This window comes from Chamaea fasciata, unplaced genomic scaffold (assembly GCF_029207755.1).
Source record: "Chamaea fasciata isolate MVZ Bird 193981 ecotype frontalis unplaced genomic scaffold, bChaFas1.0.hap1 SCAF_15, whole genome shotgun sequence".
NCBI classification, from domain to species: Eukaryota; Metazoa; Chordata; class Aves; order Passeriformes; family Sylviidae; genus Chamaea; species Chamaea fasciata.
In genome coordinates, this window is record NW_027094100.1 from 8,503,955 (window position 1) to 8,525,037 (window position 21,083).

General features: G+C 46.1%; 1 protein-coding gene across 1 annotated transcript in view; it reads right to left on the bottom strand.

Moving 5' to 3' along the window:
- Positions 1-241: 241 nt before the first annotated feature.
- Positions 242-21,083, bottom strand: part of COL23A1 (collagen type XXIII alpha 1 chain) — a 176,926-nt gene continuing 156,084 nt past the window's right edge. The window contains exons 9-29 of the mRNA XM_066196874.1: positions 17,889-17,924; positions 17,345-17,371; positions 16,942-16,968; positions 15,764-15,808; positions 15,116-15,178; positions 13,842-13,886; positions 13,297-13,374; positions 11,938-11,991; positions 11,214-11,258; positions 10,645-10,734; positions 10,249-10,320; positions 9,935-9,976; positions 9,044-9,070; positions 8,548-8,619; positions 8,401-8,454; positions 8,114-8,140; positions 7,578-7,631; positions 6,878-6,964; positions 5,385-5,462; positions 3,002-3,040; positions 242-1,713 (exon numbers count right to left, since the gene is read on the bottom strand). Coding sequence (XP_066052971.1) covers positions 1,666-1,713; positions 3,002-3,040; positions 5,385-5,462; positions 6,878-6,964; positions 7,578-7,631; positions 8,114-8,140; positions 8,401-8,454; positions 8,548-8,619; positions 9,044-9,070; positions 9,935-9,976; positions 10,249-10,320; positions 10,645-10,734; positions 11,214-11,258; positions 11,938-11,991; positions 13,297-13,374; positions 13,842-13,886; positions 15,116-15,178; positions 15,764-15,808; positions 16,942-16,968; positions 17,345-17,371; positions 17,889-17,924 — 1,110 coding nt within the window. The 3' untranslated portion in view covers positions 242-1,665. The remainder of the gene's footprint in view (positions 1,714-3,001; positions 3,041-5,384; positions 5,463-6,877; positions 6,965-7,577; positions 7,632-8,113; positions 8,141-8,400; positions 8,455-8,547; positions 8,620-9,043; positions 9,071-9,934; positions 9,977-10,248; positions 10,321-10,644; positions 10,735-11,213; positions 11,259-11,937; positions 11,992-13,296; positions 13,375-13,841; positions 13,887-15,115; positions 15,179-15,763; positions 15,809-16,941; positions 16,969-17,344; positions 17,372-17,888; positions 17,925-21,083) is intronic.

The window sequence follows — 21,083 nt, forward strand, 5'->3', positions numbered from 1 at the left end:
TGTTTCTTGATTTGTTAGTTGAGCTGAATTTAACATGGATTTAATCTGTATGGTGACCAAGGAAACGGTGAGTAACTGGTAGAGATGCCAAGTACAGCCACAAAGCCAGTGATGTGTAGGTGTAGCCCCTGAGCAGCCAACAACAGTAACAAACCCACTGCCTGCAGCCCTGAGGCTGTGTCACCTCTCCCGAGCTTGGTGGCCGTTTCAGCCCTGAGCAGCACAGAGCACACAGCAGGCTCCCCCTGACTCTGGGGATAAGCTCAAGGACACCCAGAGCCTGGTCACAGAGGAGGACTCACAGACACCAGACATCACCCCACCTGTGTGGAGCACAAAGCACACTCCCATTGTTCTCCAGAATATCGGAGCAAGACCTCCAGCACTAGGTCAGCTTGTACAGGGCGGGTTGCAGCTGGATGGTCACATCCCTCTCTCAATCCCTCTCTGGCAGTAGCTGCAGTAAGAGTGGCAGTGAAGCAAGAGTCTTAACAGAGATTTTGGATCTACCCAGTACACCAAAACTGCCTCCCTTCTGTATTCTCCAAGATCAAGGCCACAAAGAGTCATGATGCCATGTTTGATATTATGGTCAGGCTCTTGATTTCACCTAAAACTCCTACGCAGAACCCAGCAACTTGTACTGAGCTAAGTGTTTCCTCCAGACACAATCTGTTAAATTAAAAAGGCATTAAGGTCTGGTTAGGATTAACCATTTTTACCAAGAAAAATCCACAGCTTACTTTTTTGAGTTTGTGTGGCTTCAACTTCTACCCATTGGATGAATATTTGTATATATTTTTCTGTCCAGTTTGAAAACTCGTTAATACAAAGTATCTCCTCCCTGTAAAGGAATCTGGTTGCCTCTTGATCTTCATTGTAGTCTGAACAGACTCGGCTGTAAGCCATCTTCTTCCTCTTTGAAATACTTTTTTTGTGGCTCTCTGCTGCAGAATTGATGTTTTTTCAAGATCTTAAAAAATGTGAGCTGTGGAATAATTTCTAATTTTTAATTGTTCCCACAGTGGCATATGCAGATATCAAAATTAAAATGATTTTATTCATTACCCTGCTCTGCGTGGGATGTGCCTGAGAAGAGATAATTTAACAAAAGAGGCTGAAAAGGTGAAGAAAAATAAGACAAAGAGAGTGCGGAGTTAGTTTACAGTTAAAACCATGTAAACCAAGAAGAAATAAAAAGCAAATGAACCCCACAAACCAAGACAATTAAAAACTCCAAGCTCCCATTTTCTGGGCACCCCAAGAGCAACATTATGTGCTCTGTTGTTTAGGGAGGAACTTAAGCAGAGCCTTCCCTGTCCTGCACCTCCCTGCACTGAAAGTATTGCCAGGTTTTTCTGTTTCAAAATTCTGCAGTGGAGGTTTCCTCGGGAATTTGTGTGCCAGGGTAACAAAGTGCTTGCACATCTTCAGGCACAGACCCCAGAACAGAACCCAGAGGTGCTTCCTCTTGAGGAAAAAAGTTTCTCTTGATTGTAGAGGAAATAACCACAGGCAGTCAAGGTTGCTCTGTTTAGCCCCAGAGTTGCTGTTTCCATCACACGCGCGGCAGGTAGCGATGGATGGAGCTTGGCTTTGTTTCCTCTGCAGCTTGCAAATCCTTCTGCTGTTTGACCAGACAGTAGACTGCAGCTTCTTTCATTTTTAGGGCTGCATCCTTCTTTTCTTTGTTTTCAACCAGGTTTTTTCACCCTTTTAATGTGCATGTGCAATGCAAATATGAAGTTGAGAGCCAAGTTAGGACAGGGATTTTGCCCTCCTTCATGCAGTGAGGCACACGAGGCTGGCTCAGTACTGTTAGTTCACACTGCAGCATGAGCAGGGAGCACTGTTGGTCCCCAGCTACTGTCATCAGTACCTTTAGCAAATCCTGGTTGTTGCCATGCAATGGTATGGGTTTGGGAGCTTTACATTATTTTCCAAGTCCATAAATGTCAGAATTCAGTATAAAAAAAGGTCAATATATTACTGTCAAAAGGGTTTTTTTTCCTTTTTTTATACAAAAATTAAAAAGATCAAAATATATCACATTATTTACATATTGTGCTTCATGCTTAGAAATCACTGAAAAAGAACACACAAACAAACATTTTAATCAGAGAAATGCTCCATTCATTACACTTACTAATCTTATTATTAATACTGTAAGAAATATGAATGGTACATCCAAACAAATCACCCAGAATTAAAACCTTTAATACACTACGGGTGTGCTCACATTGTAACTGAGGGTTTGCAACCAGTTAGTGACATGCTGTTAACTCCACCTGTGTCCACATACCACATGTTTACAGCTGGGTTAGTAATTCCACTCAGCTTCAGTGTCATACTCTTGTTGGAGAATTGAGGGTTCTCCTACAAGTCTGGATCAAATCCTCATCCTATAGGAGGACACATCTCCCCTCATTGTCCCAGGCTCCCAGTAGCACTTCCAACCCCTGACTGCTCTGGGTGCATGAAATGCTACAAATTACCTGACCAACTGCACCCAGGCTGCCGATCCCAGCACTGAAGCAGTGCCATGGTTGTGAGTTATAATTGCAATGGCAGAAGAGACTTTGTTAGAAAAAAAAAAAAAAGTTTGGAACTCTGCAACAGGGACAACCCACTGTTAACTTCTCAGCTGGGAGGGTAAGGACTGAGTAAGTCACATGAGCACGTGGTGCAGCCTTTCCGTAGGTGGTTCCTAAGCTTCCTTGGCCATAATAAAAGCCCAAGCAAGCTTGTAAAAAGACATTCTGCTGACAGTGTTAGCAGTGGTTTGTCATGCTTAGCAAGTTTTTGGTGTTCCCAGCACCAGTCTAGAGCTGAGGGGAACAAGACCTGAAGCTACTGGAATCCTGCTCTCCCAGGGCATAACATCATGCCTGCCAGGCCTGTCAGCTGTTGCTTAAAGCACGTGCAGCAGTGCAATCACCATGCAGGGAGCAAAATTACTCAGGACCTGTTCAAGGATATACAATTATTAATGTTACTGTACCTTATGCCAACATCCTGCTACTGGCAGTCCGTCTGGTCCCTGCAAAATTGAATTTACAGATTCAGCTTTCTTCACAGTGACTTAAGTGTCAGACCCACAAACCCGAAGCTCATTTGTCACAACAATGAACAGCTTAGCAGCACTGTTAATTACCATGCAAAACCCATTTACTGTATATGCACAACAATGAATATGCAGGCAATGTAATCCATGTGTCACGCACCACACAAAATTAAATAGAGCTCAGGTTAAAAAAAATTTGAAAATCTACACTTTTTTTCCTTTAAACAAAGAAAACGTGTACAAATACAAAGATCTGAAATCACAGTTCATTAACTTCATAATCTGCTTTATAAAGTAGTGTTTTTTGCAATCAGACATATATATGGAAAGCATGATGTGGGAATGTATTTTTTGTTAAAATGTGCTTTTCTGTTTGGGGGAGGTGATGTAGGTATTTTTTTCCTAGATGGTATCCTAAATGTGTTAAATTTGATCCTGCAGTACTTAGTTTCTTAAGAAATCTTGAGTTGCTGAACTGAGACTAGGATGAGTTGTGGACTATGCAAAGGGAGTGAAAATATTTGTCCTGTTCCACTGGAGATACAAGAAACATACAAAAATGAGAAAGCCAGAAGAGCTCTCACTGACCGGGAGGAGAACACTGGAAAGGAAAGAGCCCCTTAGAAGAGGAACGAGCTATGTATGACCAGCTCTCTCAAGACACTTCAGAAGAAATAGCTGACTTCAGCTGCCTTTCCTGATGCTGGATCTTTTTAAGGCTCTCGGATCTCCGATGATGTGAATTTCTGCATGTAGAGCCACAGAGAGCACACAGGCACTGACCCTTCCCTCAGAGCCACCTCCAGACTTACTGGGGGTGGGAAGATGTGGATGCAGCAGGGAGAACTGCTAGTGCAAATACAGGTCAAAATGCAATTTTACATTTTTTACTGTAAATGTTAGTCATCACATTTTTTGTATTCTGTATTGATTTTATATGTAAAATAGCCTATGCCCAATAAAACAGATGCAGTGAAGTAAGGTAACCCTCTCCAGCTACTCATAGTGTAAGAAGTCATGTTTCCTGTAACCTTAGTTAGAAAACACACTTTTTTTTTTTCTGCAGACACAGTCAATATTTTGGTCCAAAGCTATTAAAAAAAAAGAGGTAAAACGTGTACATTTGCCAGAGTTGTCTGGGGGTGATGGGTATGGGGGACAAGGTGCAGAGTGGTTTTGACCTAAAACGTCCTGACCTGCTGTTAAAGTGCCCCCTAACACTGATGGTCAGGGGGGTTGATTTCTGCCCTGAGCTATTTCTCCTTCTGCACTCAAAACACTTATTCTGGCCATCATAACACTCCGCACTTTTCTACCAAGTTTCACTTGAGTGACTCCAAAATGACTCTATGGCCAAAATGACTGTGTGGGGTTCATGCTGATGCTCCTGGACTGAAAGCCCAGCAAGCCCCTACTGCACCCTGGGCTGCAGAACAAAGTCAACATTTCAACCAACCTGCAACTAACCAGGAAGATGCACAAGTGCTTTAATGACTGGTCATGTTGTAATTAATTGCAGGAATCACCTGCTGCAGTTTACAATGCCTTCAACAGAGATGAGTCCTGTGTTTTCTGAATAGTTAAGATGGGAGATGCATGGAAAATAGAATATCTCTGGGGAGTAAATATGAAGTTAGAGCAGGCCTGCTGTTAGGAATTGGTTTCTTGGACACATCTGAAAGTAATTTAACTTTTTGAAAGAGAAACAGCTTACTGCCCTTTTGTTTCTCTGAGGACAACTGCAAATTATTCAACAAGCAGCATTTTCTATGGTTAAAAAATGAAAATAAAACAATGACCTCTCTTAGCTAGTGGTGCAGAGCACAAACCTTCCTGCATAACCACTGGACTCAACCTGAGCTCTGGGCAGAGCTCTGTGCTGACCCAGTAAAACCCTTCTGATGCCCAGAGTGCCAGTGGTCCTGCTCTGCAGGACTGGCCTTTCATTTGAGGAAAGCTTTTCAAATCCCAGCTGGAAATGGGACTCTCAGGGCTGCAGCAGCACAGGCATGAGGGGAACCAAACTGGGTCATAGCTACTGAGAGAAGCCATAACTAATTTTGAGTATCTGTTACCATGAAGAGACTGGCATCCCCTGTGTGATCTCTTCATGATTTACACTCCTTATCTAAAGTCATTTTAACTGGGAAGAAGAAGGCACAACACACTGGCATTGTTCCCCAAATGCCAGAATGAAACATCTCGTTCCAGCTCTGCTGCCTTGTGTCCTTCCTCTCCCTGGAGGGGTTTTCTCCTCGGGACAGGGCTTGGCCACAGCAGGAACACACACAAGCCATGCAAGAAAGAGCAGATACTGTACCAAAGGGCAGGGCAGGCTCACCCCATCCAGGCCTGGCAAACCTGGGTCCCTTTTGCTGCCTGCAATGCTATGATCTCCCTGTTTGGAAAAATAACTGCTTGTTGAGAATGATAAAGGACACAGGAGTTACACAGACAGACAGCCATGTTTCAGCACAGGGGGAGGAGGACGGGTCTAGAGCTTCCCAGCTCCATTTCTGATGACACAGCAAGTCAGCAGAGTGGTTTTATGGTAGGGAATTCACATGACATGCAGAGTCTGTCACCTGGGAAAGATCTTCTGTACACAAACCAGAGATTCACATTTGTAAAAGTGCAGTTAAAGAGATAAATGATAAATCACCCAACATGTCGAGAGAGGAAAAAATTAATTGCAGTTCCCATTCAATCTCCAGGCAAAATAAAGCAAATTGACTAAAGGAGCTTATTGCTGGTATAGTGGAGCTACACAACAGCCTTGGCTGCCATGGCTGTGCTCAGAGAGTGAGGAAAAGTCGCATGTTCAGAGAAGAAAAGGGTGTTTGAATTGTGGAGCAAGCAGCTGACCCCTCTTAATTAGGTGCCTCTGAACTAAGTTCTAAACAGCTACATTTAAGCAGTTTCAGTTCAATATTTGATACTTCTCATCCCATAGCTTCAAAACACTTCATGGAAAGGATCTCTCTAGTTTACATCATTATATGAAAAACAGTAGTGAACAGGAGGTAAATTTTACCAGGTCAAATAACTTCTTATAAACCACTCCAGCACTTCTTTTTTTTTTTTTTTTTTTTTTTTTTTTTTTTTGTGGGCTCTGTCTAAGGAATAAGAGGTTCTGGGAGTGGACTTGGGAGATGCAGCTTCCCCAGGCCCAAACACCCAGGAGGTGTCCTGGAAAGCCCACTGGGGTACAGGGTGTGTCTGGGAAGGGACAGCTCTGAGCCACAGGCACAGAAACCAGGGGAGGTCTCTTCTCCCAGAGGCACTTCTTGGCAGCCTGAGGAGCTCCAGCTCGTACATCTCTTATGCTTGGCAGAACTGTGATGCTGTTAACCCCAACATGCCTTCCCCCAGGCTCATCCCTCGCTTGGTTTGCAGGGATTAAGGGATGGAGCTGGCCTTGTTTTCAAATCACCTCCCATCCCCTGCACCCAGTTACTCCCTGATTTCAAACATGCTCGCAAGCCAGGCAGGCAGCTTCACACTATCTCCTGAAGAGCCCTACTGAGGTCCATTGTTCCTGACTACAATAAGAAGGTCTTTACACAAAGATGCTTTCTTTTTGCTGCTGTGGCTTGCTCCCATCTGGCCAGCGAGGAGCCCTTACAGCGAGCAGTGAACTTCCAGCAGTGCAGATAAACCATTACGAAAAGTGAGAAAACAATAACCATCTGCTCTGATTTACTGCAAAATAGAGAACTCCCAAATCCTCTCTGCTTTTTCCTGGCTGCAAAGCTGTGTCTCCTTTTCAGTCCAGGCAGCCCATGCTTAGGAGGAGTGAAATGAAAGACATACCACGGGACAAGGCTGATCCAGTCCGGGAGGGCCTGGTTCCCCCTTCTGTCCTTTGGCCCCTTTTCTCCCTGGTATTCCTCGTTCACCCTGTCAGCACAACAAGAAGATGTCAGGAGCAAGGGGGAGAAACACCTTTGCTTCATGTCTCACAGCACTTGCAGAGTCCCACTCCTCACCCAGTACAGGCACTAGCACTAGTATCACCTCAGCTGAGCAGTGAAATCACTGTAAAAATCTTCAGTTAAAGCTGGGTGGAAATACTGTCATAGATAATTTTATAACAGATTGACTAAATGAGCAGTTTCTGCAGGAACCCAGGTTGGTATCTGACAGCAAGTGCCCTGTGCTCAGCTGGGCTCCTGGCTCCACCTGGGTATCCCTTTGTTTAAAGGTCACTGTAACAAAACCTTTAACATGGATCCATCTTCGAGGTCTGTGAACCAAGACCTGTGATTCTTTGCAATCTGGAGCTGTCAGGCTGCTCCATTTCCCCAACAGTGGTGGGCTGGGGGCAGGCTTGCTAAAACCCTTCCAGGTGGGTAGGAATTAACTGCCTGTCCTGTCCCGTGCTGGGAACGTGCAAATCCTTGGGCTGCACAGAAGGCTTTTTAGCAGTGGCTCCCAGGGCAAGGAGCACTGCCTGCCAAAAAGAGCAGCCTGTCCTGCCCCATGAGCATCAATACAGCCATAACCCACTCACCTTCTCGCCTCTTTCACTTCTCTCTCCTTTCTCTCCTCTGAGACCAGGGAAACCCTGTCACCACAATTTTTAGGTGGGAAAAAGGAAAAAAAAAAAGATTTTGTAAGCTTAGTGTGTGAATGGCTCAGTTCAATATGAGCCAACTCCAGCTGTCAGCCTGTCCTGCCACAGTAAAGAATGACATTTTCTTCCTGTTGACTTGGTATACCAGCAATTTCTTGGAAAATTGGAGTGCTTCACCACACCCCACTAACATTGCAACTATTAGAAATTTTCATGTCACTGAAGCCAGTACAAATATTCTCAGTTGGAAAGGGAAGCCCTGGCAGCACCTTTAGGTGAGCAGTTCCACTGTGCAGTGGAAGTAGCCCAGCCACGGGCCTGAATTCAGCCCTTTGCTACAGCCACCATTCCATGGGCTCTGTCTTTAAGGGGGACCAGTCTACACAGTGTTAGCTACATATTTTCCCAAGCCTCAAGTTACACGTGTGTTACTTGTGTTTCTACCATGAGTAATTAATGATTTCCATACTCACATCCAATCCTGGCTCCCCTGGCTTGCCCTGCAGATGTAAAAATTAAAAATAAGATGTGCTGTTTTGAGTTTGGTGTTGCAAACTTACATCCAGTTGGTTTAACATGGTAGTGACCGCATGGGATCATCCAGGAGCCCCTGGAGTGGGAGGCTGTTCCTTTCCCACCCACCAGGGCAGTGCTGGTCCAGCTCTGCAGTTCCGCCTGGACTCCCCACAGCAGGATTTTACAGCCCTTATTTTAGGATTGCACCCCAACGTCCCTGCTCCTCTCCCACACCCGTGATTACCTTTTCTCCTTTGGTACCAGGTAAACCAATGAGCCCTGGAGCACCTGGGAGACCCTTAAACAAAAAAAGAAACAGAGCATTGGGATTGTTTCCTGTGAGACGGGTTTCTGTCAACAACCAGAAATGAGATTTGGGAAAACAACTCACAGCGGGTCCGGTGTCACCTTGGTCCCCTTTCTCACCACTGTCACCTTTTTCTCCCTTTGCACCATCCAAACCCTGCAGAAATGAAATGGATGAGCCAGGGAGACCTGGCAGCTCTGCCCAGGGCAGCCCCTCGTGCACCCACCATCTCCCACCCCTTCTCTGGGGTGCTTACACCCACACAGTTGTTGATGTTTTGCACTTGACTACATCATAGAAGAAAATAGCTGAAAATACAGGTTTTAAGGCTTTTCGTTTGGAAACCCTGACACTCACCAGCCCTCAGGGCTGTGTGCTGGAGGAGGGGTTTGGATTGTAAATGCTTGGAAGGAAAAATGGCTTGTTTTCCAAAATGCCAACTGCTGAACAGTGTAACCAAGGGATGTGTTGTGACAACAGTGACAAAAAACTCAGTCTCCAGAGCTGACAGGCTTTTGTGAGCCTGTAAGTAATGCACTGGCAGCTGGGAAACTGGGTGACATTTAATTTATTGACTTACTTTAGGCCCCTGGATTCCTGGAGGACCCTGTGGGAAAGACAGTGGTGCATTTGAAAAAAACCAGAATTTAAAACCATACCCTAAACTTTCCTTCCCAAATAATTTCTTGCTCAAATTGTGGGCTGGCAATGGTCAAATAGTGCTTTTCAAGACAGGTGGCAGTTTATTTTGTTCTCCGATATCAATTCAGAGGGCAGGGGAACTGAAAAGGAGCATTCTGTGTAACATGGGACAATAAAGCTCTGCAACATAAGCTTTGGGGAGTGGAGAGCCCCCAAAAGCTTTGCTGAAGAAAGTGACAGGAAGCTCTGGGGGTGGCATTGTTTCACCACAGCCCTCCACACCTGGGCAGGGCTGGGACACCTCCCAGGCTGTCAATGCCACCTGAAATGCCACTTGCTTTTGAAACATGGTCTCTTAAGGCAAATCTTGGACTCAGCAGAGGCATCCCAGCCTTCCCAATGTCCTTGACAGCTCCTTTTGGAGCATTGTAGGCAGCAAATCCCTTCAATATCTCCATGAAAAATGCTCTGTGTGCTCATCACCACCTGCATCCTCTCCCAGTGCAGCTGATGGCAGAAAACTTAATGACTTGGGTGAATTTAGGGGAATGCAGACACCATCATGGTGGGGAACAGATTTTCCATCCCACGAGATTATATCTTTTTTCCCAAGGAACAACTTGGATTTTTACAAAATGAGCCATAAACTCTGACGTACTCTCCTAAATCGAGTACTTTAATTTCTCCAAAGACAGATCAGACCAGTATCACTTCCCTGATTTTTTCCCAGATTCAAAACAGCCCATAATGATTAAACAGAACAAACCACCCTTGTCCTTATCTATCACATGCAATAACAAATCTGCAGGAATCACTTCCAGAGTCCTACCATAGGGCCAGGTAATCCGGGGGGTCCAGGCTCAGGTATGATCTGCAGAAGGGAATTAAACAGCACATTAACAGGGCTGGGCAAGAGAGGAGATGGCTCAGGAGTGGAAACCTCACAAAGGCCAGAATCAAAAGCCCAAAATCTAAAGTAACTCTGTAGTGCTAAGTGTGTGAGCTGCTCTTCCCTAATGAAGAGACCCCATTTAGACACTTGTAGAAAACAGTTGGGTTTTGCTGATGGCTATGGGACTGGTGGGTCTATCCTGCATCCCCAACTATGCCTGATCCTGTGTCATGACTTTGCCAAGATCTTACATGATTATTCTGCAGACATGGCGATCCAGTGTCTCCTTTTTCTCCTTTGTCTCCTTTTGGCCCTTCTGCTCCCTGAAAGATAAAAATGTCACACTGACATGGTGCATCTTCCAGGAAAGCAAAAATGAAAGAAAAATAAGTTTGTCTCCCTGTAAACGCCAGCCTTGGCTCAAGCAAAGCTCATGGCCATCTCCAGGGGACCTTGAAGAAATATTTTCTCCTCCTCGATACATTCTGAATAAGCTGATTAGAAATGGAAATTCACAGCTCCCACATCCACCAGCTCCATAGTAAGGTGATGTGGAGAGGTCATTGCTTAAATCAGCCCATTCTGAGCATTTGCAGATATCAGTGCATTAAGGAACCAAGAGCACAGGGACAGACAAAGGGACGTACCGGGGATCCTGCTGAGCCCATTTCTCCTGCCTCTCCTTTCTGCCCCATGATCCCCATGCTGCCCTGATCACCCTTTGCTCCTTTGGGACCCTGCAAGTTGAGAGAAAACAACATGTTTAGGAGAAAACTCTTACTAATAACTCCCCCAACAGCCACTTCTGCCTTCCTGCTGTTTCCCTCCGCATCGCAAGCTCATGAGAACATGTTTTAAACATTCAACCTCACAGATGCCAATTTCGAGGGTGCAGCAGAATTTGGCTGGGCTGCAGGAGGGATTGCAGCCATTTGGGGTTGGGAAGGTTTACAAAAAGATTTGAGACAGCATCTGATGAACTGCTTGTGAAAGGAGCCCCTTTAGCTCAGCAGACGTGGCCACGAGCAGCATCAGCACGCTGAGAGCAGAGCAGGGGCTGCAGGCACAGGGCCATCAATTCAGGGAGACACAGCTGACACCACACGGCACAGCTTGCTCCTGGCAGCCTGCATTTGCTTTTCACAGACACACGGGAATCTTCCTTTTCATTTGGTTCCTGGCAAGGTCTTGCTTGATCCAGACATGCCTCACTCACCTTTTCACCATCCATTCCAGGTGGACCTGGCAAGCCCAGCTCTCCCTGAAGGGACACAAAGAAAGGGGAGCCCATGGTAAATTAAATTAAGAACTCATCTTGGGAAAGCATTGTGCAAGGAAATGAGTTATTCACACACAACTGTTGTGGTTATGGATTTGCCACTCTCAAGCTCAGGATCGAGGAGGTGTCAGAGATGCACCAGCATCACCAGCTGACCTGAATATTGACTCAGAGACCTCAAAAGGCACCAAAACCTTGTCCCATCCCATTCTTTCAAGAGATACTTTTCTACAAATGACATTCTGCCTCTTAAGAAACTACAGCTGGCTGCAGGTTACAGACTAATGCTTGTGAAGCAGGAGGACAGCAGGTCCTAGACACAGTGCTGGGACAATAAACAGCACACACGGAGGGTGGGAATGAGGGTGACCCAGCACAGCCACAGGGCTGCCAACCCCTCTCACAACTTCTTCTCCCATAGAGGGGCTGGGATGTCACCTCTCAGGTGTGGGACTGGGACTGGACTAGTTTCTGGGACAGCATCCTCTGGAAGAGACTGAAGGCCATGGACAGGTCAACAAAATTTTGGCTTTTGTGGGAAAGCCACCTTTTTTCAGCCTCAAATTCCTCTGCAGGCAGCTTCAACTGCCTCATTTTGCCTCGGGAGACTCTTCATGGAGAGCTACTAAGGACCATGTTGCTTGGCAGAGTTCAGGCTCACCTTGGGACCTGGAGTGCCTTGGGGGCCCGGTGGCCCTGGGGGACCTGGTGGACCCTGAAACACAGCAAACAAAACAGGCTTGGTCATGACCAGCATGAACGTGGCAGGCTGTCCTCGTGCTGTGGGGATGAGAAGCTCCCAGCCATGATCTGCCAGAGACACTCAGGTGGGTGGAATTGCCTGAGCACTGAGATGAACTCCACTGACACAGAGCGACCAAGGTTCCTCTGCCACGGGGTTGTTCATGCCAAACAGAACACAGTGGCAGAGAGTCAGGTGTACAGCTGCAAAGACATTGGTTAAGAGGCAAAATGCCTTTAGCTGGAGCTGGGACCCCGAATCTGATGGTCTCGTTTTGCATCCTGCCCACTCCAGCCAGCCAGCCTGGGAAGCAGCATCGTACTGAAAACAGTGTCAGCCAGCCAGGGAGGTGTAATTAAAGCGGGGAAAAAAACGATTTTGTGTGAGCACAAACAGGAAAACCTTGCACACTTAAAGAAGTTATTTTTCCTGGGCACTGCTGGATGCAAAGACCACAAACCACCTTGAGATGAACAAATATTTTCCAACTTGCAAATTATTTCAAGCAGCAGAATCTGTGGTCTTGCTCAGATGAAAGCCAAACCAGTATCATGTCCTGGAGCACCTTTCTCCATGGCTGCACACTCAAATGCTGTTACACTTAGTCACACTGGAAGCCTTTCCAGAGCCTTGTCCATGAGACAGGCCAGTGCACAAACACTGCAAACAGCAAATAAGCAGGAAAACAGCAAAGTTAGTGAGGTTCAGTGATGTGCCCCTCAGCAGTCTCTGCATGCAGAACATGGAACAGGGTCTGGGTCCAGCAGATGAAGCCCCCAGACATTTGATGGAGCCTCTCCAACCACTGCACTCCACAAACTCCACTCCCAAAGCTGCGTGCCATGCGGACATCTGGCAAATGGAAAATTACCAGCACTTTGTGTATCCCTGCAGCCTGTTATAAAACAATTAGGATGGTTCTCAAATATGTCTGTAATTAAGTATTTATTCTATTCCGCTTATTTAATCCTAATGAAAAGGTCAGGGGACTGTTCAGTTGGGCAGGTTAAGGCTCGGGTGTCGTTCCCCTTCCTCCCACATCCCAACTGCTGCCATCGAGCTCCGCCACCGCTTTTGCTGCCACACCCTAAATATCCTCAGCCCCCAGATGCAATCAGCTCTTTCTTCCCTCCCAACCAGCTCTGTGCCGAGACAGAAATCTCAGGAGGAGACATAGGACAAGGGTGGACACACTGTCACAATGTCACCGTGGCAGAGCTCGGCAGATTTCAGTTCTTCCCCACGACCTGCAGGACCCAGCCTTGGTGCGGGGCTTACCTTGAGCGCATCCAGGATTCGGCCGTCGTAGTCGATCACGACGGTGTCTCCCTGTTCCCCTTTCAGCCCAGGGGGACCCTGCAGGCAGGGATGAATCCTGTTTAACCTTACAGCACTGAGAGGTGGCTGGTATGAAAGCAAAGACCTGACACGCAGCATTTGGGAGTTATCACCTTACAAACACCATGGATTTAACCAGCCCTTAGTCTGACAGCTGGAACTGTCAAACCTCAAAAGGCCATCAATTTGTGTAATGGAGAAGTGCATAAAAATCCTCACTTGATTACCCCTATTCCCAGCTTCCCTCTTGCAGAAGAAAGGGTCACAGGATGGTCATGAGGAGAAGAAAATTGGACTTGACTGATTTCCCATGTCAGTATTCAGTACCTGTGCAATCATTTGTCTAAATATGCACCATCTCTATTTTCTGACACTGAACTGATCGTGAAGCGACTCCTCCACATACTAAGCAGAAAGAGGTGGTGGGGCACAGCTAAGGTTGAGACAAATACACAGCTCCGCACTGAAATCCTGAACATCCATACCCGGGGTCCAATGGAGCCAATTCCTCCCTTCTCACCAGGTTCACCCTGAAAATCAAAAATCACATTTTTTTTTTTTCAGTGAGACCAAGGAAAATATAAAATATTAATCCTAAAAATACTGTACCCACCCATAAAGATATGCCTTAGATTAAGAAAAATTTTGACACCAAGAAGGGACTGCTTCTCCTAGCAGAAAACAGATTTGACCTGAGAGCGAATATATTTTACAAAAAACACTGTTGGTGTAACAACAAGACAAGTAAGAGGAGGTCTCATTGCCGGGGAAGTGGAGTGGCCAGCTTGGGGCTGAGATCCCTGGATGGGCTGTGCTGCTCTCCAGCTCTTCTCCCTGCTCCATCTCTTTGTGCTAGTTCCACGTGGCTCCCTTTGCTTCAGGCTGAGTTTTGCATGTGGAAAGTTTCAACTGAGATGTTTAAACCATTTTCAAGGGTAAGTTTAAGGAAAAGTTCTGTGCCAAATTGTTCCCTTTCTTTCCTTCCTCTTATTTTTCCCCCTTCCCTCCTTTTTATTTTTTTTTTAATTGGAGAGTTTTAAGAAGTCATAGTACTCTTACAGAAGTTCTGATCATGATTCAAAAGAAGTTCCATTTGTCACACCTGTGTTAATCCCCTTGCTGACCAAATTAAAGCTCTCCAAAAAGTAAAAAATGGAAAAAAATCAGTAGAAAAAAACTAAATTCAATCAGCACTGCTACTGTGTTTCTAGAAAGAGTTTACTAAGGTTCACCAGAGCCCACTTTCTTCCTCACACACTCTTTCTTGCCCAACAAGGAATCACGACTCTTTGATACAGAAAATATTAGTGCATCCAGATCCTACTAAATACAAAGCAGCTGAGGGGGTAAATAATAGCCCACGGATGCTACTGGCTTCTCCTCGCCACCACTTAACAAACCCAGGCTGCCTAATTGTATCTCTCAGCAGTTTTGGAGGTCAGGAGGACAGGACGGCACAGCACACAAGTGCTTGGGGCTCTGAAGCAATTCCACAGCCATCAGTAACATGGGATCAGAATATGATCAGAATTTTACCTTTTTTGAGGAAAAAGACAATTCAGTGCAAGTAGATGACTTACAAACTCCTACACTAATCTCGGCTTGAACCTAGCTTTCACCAAATCAGGAAAAGTTAAAACACTCTTAATGTCACTCCTTTTGTGTCAGGTTTTGGCACTTTATGAGCCTTTTAGAAGGCAAAGGCCCAAAACACCTCAGCTGGAAGCCTCCGCCTCAGCAATGCCCAGCTTTTCCTTACCTTGAGTCCTGGGAAGCCATCTGTGCCGTTGTCTCCCTTGGGACCCACGCTTCCTTTATCTCCCTGGAAACAAAGCCATTTAGACAAATTCTATACAGGGAGGATGGAGAAAAGATCTCTTCAGGTTATCATTTTCTTGATTTATCTTCATTTTACATACATGAGGGAGCAGAACTCTGCTTTCAGCTGTAAAACACATCACCTTGCCAGGTGCAAAAGGGGAGTTTTCGAGATTAAAATGAAGTTTTCAGATTCAGCAGTTTGGCTGCAGGTGGTGTGCTCAGCCATGAAGCTGGGTCCAAAACCACAGCACAGAATAGTAAATTCACAATGTTTGGTGTTGGAAGGGGTCTTAAAGATCACCCAGCACCAATCCCCTGCCATGGGCAAGAACAACTTCCACTATCCCAGGTTGCTCCAAGACCTGTCCAGCCTGACCTTGGATACTTCCAGGGGTGAGGCAGCCACAGCTTCTCTGGGAAACCTGTACCAGGCCCTCACCACCTTCACAGTTCCTTGATCTTTTTCCACACCAGAGGAGAAATGTTTCTCATCCTGCCCCAATTCTGATAAGGTGTCAAAAAACCAGACTGGTTTTTGGTGATGCTGCCCAACTCATGCATTAGATGGAGACGGAGCAGAACATACCTTAGGGCCCGTAAGTCCTGGTTCCCCAGGGATCCCATCATCACCCTGATGGAATAAAATATAAAAAGTGAAATAAGCAGACCTTGCACACTCTTAATAGGTTCCAACTCATCATTTGACCTCACTGGGGGTTGCACAGACCTGAAACCCACTCAGGTTTGCAGGCAACCAGGGGAGAGCTGCAGCAAGGAGCACAGGAGGCTCCAGCCTGGTCCCCTGCTGCCACCCAGCCCTGCCTCTGCCTCCCCTGCTCCTGAGAAGGTGGATGGGCATATTCCAGAATTTGCTTACAGCAGGTCCTGGCGAAGGTCCTCTCCCACCTTCAACAGAAACTAAATATTAAATTCCTTAAGGCCTTTTGGGGTCCCAAAGGCCCCCCGTAAGCTGCCACTCATCCTCATGGACTTAATCACGAGTCACCAACACCCTCTGCCGGGAGGAGGTTTTCTAGTTTTGCTTGTGCTTTGTTGTTCTCCTGGAGTAACAACACTTCATGGGTGCTGAAGAGATTAGTTTAACCAGCCAGTCATGAAATGTTTAAGCCAAATTCTGACCTGCAAAACACTCATGGCCACCCCTGTTTTGGGCCAAATCAGTAAGAGGGAAAGGCTGGGTCCTGTCAGTGCTCTGACTTCACTTAAAGGCAGTGATTTATCCACATCTCGATGGCACCACCAGGAGAAGTGGAGAGCTTGGGCATGTGAATCTCTCACAGTGTTCAATGCCACACCCAAGCAGCATTCCTGGCCCTCAAGTGGACATTTCCCATGGGACTGCAGTGCTGCATGGTGATGGCCATCCCAGGAATTTCAAACCCACCCCAGGGCCCCTGGGCAGGGAACATCCTCCAGGCACCTCTTGGTTCATTGAATTACTGGAGAGAAAGGGCCCAAGATGCTTTGCTTGGCATTTGCTGTTTTATTCTTTGTCTTTTGGGCAGATGTGGCTGCAGCTTCTGGCTTGCTTGTGGAAATGAAAGCCAGGCTGCAGGCACAGCCATGCCCAGCTCCAGGATGGCGTGGGAGGGAAACTGAGGGAACACAGGGAGGGGTTGGTGTGGACAGCCACAACCACGGGCTTCTGCACCAGCCTCTGGCAATTGTTTCCCTAGCCAAGCACAGAGCAAAGCAAAGGAAAAAAATTAAAACTAATAATTAAAAGACAAATCACCATTTTACCTTTTTCCCTTGGACACCAGGTTCACCCTTCAACAGCAACATCAACAGAAGAGAAAGAAATTTAGGGACACATAACAGAAAATGGGGCCAATGATGTGGATAATCAAAATTAATTGTAAAAATTAATTGTAAAATTAAAATACTTGGCTTGTGCTGATCATATTTATTCCCCCCAAATGCAAGAAAGTATGTTCCCACAGCACAGCAGATTCCAGCCCCCTGTGGCTCTCTCCACCCCCATCCCCAGGTTTCCATTTACACCCCCAGTCAATGCCTTGGAATTTTATATCTCATACATACAGATGAGTTCAAGTCCACTTCAAAATGCTTATTTTCATCCCCACCCCTCTTATGCTGCATTATTTCAAGAATTCATGTTAAAATTAGACAGATTATTATACACCTTTGGTCCTGGAGGTCCTCTGGCACCCTGTTGAATGTAAGAGTGACCAGTTTACTTGTTTGACAACAGAGTAAAACAGGATAGAAACATTTCTAAGAGTATTTTAACTCCAAGAAGAAAAAAATGACAGAGATGTCAACTTCTCATCTTCCCTTACAAACAGAGCTGTATCTGTTCTCTGTGCTCCCAGTAAATAATATCCTTTTATGGTTCATGTATTTTATGTATATTAAGCACCTTTTAACCCAACTTAAACCCTAGCAATTTGGAGTTACAATGCCAGGTGGCTTTAGAGGGCCAGGAGTCAGGATAGAGGAGCACCACATCCCTCTAGAAGAGCCAAGGGGACACCAAACCAGTCTCTTTTCTCCCCAGGGCACAGGTAGCCCTGGGCAAACATCAATTTAAGAGCACCTATAATTCCATTAGGAGTTTTTTTGTCCTCCATAAGCAATGACACAAAGGCATTTGCTGCAGAGAGCTGAAGGGTGATGTACAGTGGGGGTGAGGGGCACACACACAAATGCTTCTGGACAATACTGACCATGACTCCATCCTCTCCTGGTTCGCCTTTGAAACCCTGCAAAAAATAAAAAGACCAACACTGAAAGTGTTACCTCTCATTCTCCAAAATGCTCAGCCATAATTAGCATGTTCCACTGTGTTATGCTTTAGCCTATGTTTTAAAATTAAATAAATTGCTAGTGGTCTTCAGATTTGCAACATGTCCTCCAAAGGGTTTGAACTGGGGAAGAGATCTCCTGGCTCCATTAATTACAACCAGCACCTGCAAATACGTGCCTCAGGTCCAGCTCTTTGCTCCAAAACCTGAGATGGAAGGTCCTCTCCTGTTCCCTTGCCCCACACCCCAAGGCTTTGCTCTATGAGCAGCCTTTGGAGCCCAGCTGTGGCTCAGGCTGGGGGCTCAGTGGTTGTGGTGGCAGCTCTGGGGAAGGGGACACCCTTCACCCTCCTGCCCCTCGTGGGGTGAGAACTGCCTGATGTGTGCTCACTGTGCATCTCCCATCCTTACAGGGGAGCCCGGAGGTCCTCTTGGGCCATCCTTTCCCGTGTCACCAGGAGGCCCCCGGGCACCTGGGGGTCCTGGGGGACCAGGGGGGCCCCTGGCTCCATCTCGACCTTGATCACCCTGGAAGAAGTTCACACAGACATGGTGAGACGAAGCAGTGTTGGCAAGGGATGGTCTCAGGGTGTCCACAACACATGCACTGCATCCCTGGGCCACAGCACCCTGGCCTCTGCTGTCCCAGAGGAATTTAACTGCAGCTTCCAGTTGGGAAAGCTGAAAGTGAGCTCATGGCTGATTTGTGCCATTTGGGTCTGGTTCCTCAACCAGGATTGTGCTCAGTGCCTTCCAACAAGATTTAATCTGCTTAAGCCCTTACCCAGTGACTGTCTGCATGGAATCTACCAACCCAACAGCACCCAGAACAACCCAGGCTCACAGCATGCTGCCAGGAACATGCACATACTGCCACTGCTCAGCATACCATGCCAGAAAACCACACAAAAAAGTGGCAGTGCTTTACAGACAGCTAAGGTCACATGTGAACATCCCGAGCTGCTCACACCCTGCGGATTTTGGGTGCAGAGAACACGCCGTGTCCCTGTGGCTGTGCAGGTTTGGTGGGTGCCATTCCCAAGGGAGCATCCCGTGGGGCTCCAGGCTGGGAACCAGCTCCTGTCCCCCCACCAGCCAGCACAGCCCAGCCCCGGGGCCGTGGCCCTGCCCATCCATGGGGCTGCACAATGGGAAAGCTTCATGGAAAGGCCACCTCATAAATCTTTTAGCAACATCTGGGAGAGTCACCACCGAGGCAGTCAGAGGGCTGTGTTTAATATGCGGTCCACCCTCAAATCAGGGACAAGTGTGGGATTTTTCAGAAGTCCTTAAGTGACTTAGCAGCACAAGTCCCATGGCCTTTCAACAAGATCTGAGCTCCTAAATCACTTGCATCCTTTTTTAAAAAAACCAATTGCAAATGCTGAACACTGCAACCAATTACGTCAAGTTGAGTCTCCCACTGAATTTTGTCTAATTACAATGTCCCCTTTAGAGTTCAAGGATTTAGATTACTCTAGTTTTAAAGCATTTTATTTTACAATAAATACACTGTTTATACCAAATTTATAGGACTTTGTCACTTGATTCCCAAATCTCACAAAGAACCAAATGCTAAAACCCATTAGCTTTATGTCCCTCTGCTTTGATAATGCTTGCCCCCTAAATTCCAACAGGATTTCAGTCAAACGTGCTCCCAACAAGCATCTCTAAACACAGCCATGGCCATGGCAATTTAAAATAGCAACAGTGAACTGTCAGCCAGAAAGGAAAAGCAAAAGCAGCTCAAACAATCACAGCAAACCTGTGGCAGCAGATTTGGTGTCTACCTTGAGCACTCGCCGGCTAAAGACAAGCTGATCATTAGCCAGAAATCCATGATTGAGGTGGGGAAAAACCATCTATATCCAGGGAAAGTGAGAGGCAGAAGGAGAAAGAGCAGCAGTTTAAGATGAAAGCACAGCAGAAGATTAAGGTTCTGGGTACACTGGGTCTTTATAACAGGACACAGACTGAGGGAAAAGTATTTTTTCACTAGCTTACTGCACAATAGGACATTCAAAGCATCTGGGGCAAGGATTCCCCTACTGCAGAATAAAGAGTATTATTCCACTCAGCCCCACAGGGGATGATATATCCCAGCATTTCCCTGAGACCAAACATTGTATTTGTTTTCAGAGGCTCAAATGAATACTGATGTATTCCCAGCCTGCAAATTACAGATAAATCTTCCAGATTTATATGATGCAAAAACAATGTATTTAGACTGTGTCAGTAGTCATTGCCATTGTGTTTTAGCCTTTCCACTCATCTATCTAGGGAGAAGCAGTAAGACATTTCCTTTCTCAGGACACCATGTGCATCTCCCTTTCCCCCATCCACCCATCCCTGTACACATCCATAGGAGAATCAAGAGGGTGGAGTGAAGCCACAAGAATCCCTGTGGGAACACACAGCAAAGCCTTCATGAGAGTTTTTGGAGGTTTGTGGGGAACAAACCTCTTTTCCAAATTTCCAAAGAGCTTTGAAACCTTGCACACCAATAACAGGTAACACCAAACCTCAATTTTGGGGGGAATAGTGCACTGGCAAGGCCACCTCCTGCCCAGCCTCCCAGCACAGATGTTTTAATACCATCATGTCAAGAAGAGAGCAAAAAAGTAAAGTCAGATAGAAAAAACTAATCAACCCCAGAAAATAAACCCATACCAAGATTTTTTTCCAGATGTAGAGAGCGGCTGTAAGCTCAACACTCAGTTAAACACAGCTACTTTTGGGAAGAACAGCACTGAAATACTGAGAAATTAAAATTAATGAGGACACAGAACCATTGCACATGGCCAGGTCCTCCAAATACTAGAGAAACCACCAAAAAGACTCTAGTGAGAGCAAAGGGTTTTGTGGTAGACAGAAGGGACACAGTCCTGTGGCTCATTATGTGCATAAAGTACACAAGAGCATAAAGTGGGATTTTCATAAAAACCCACAGAGCAAACCAGGAACTGAATTTTTTTTTTCCTGTCCCTCAGACTGGTAAGCATCATCCAAGCAAGCATGTTCCAAACCCAGCCCTATCTGTTTTAATGGCAAATAACAATTTGCATTTTCTCTGAGGCCAAACACACCACATCCCACCGAATCCAGCCATCACATGTT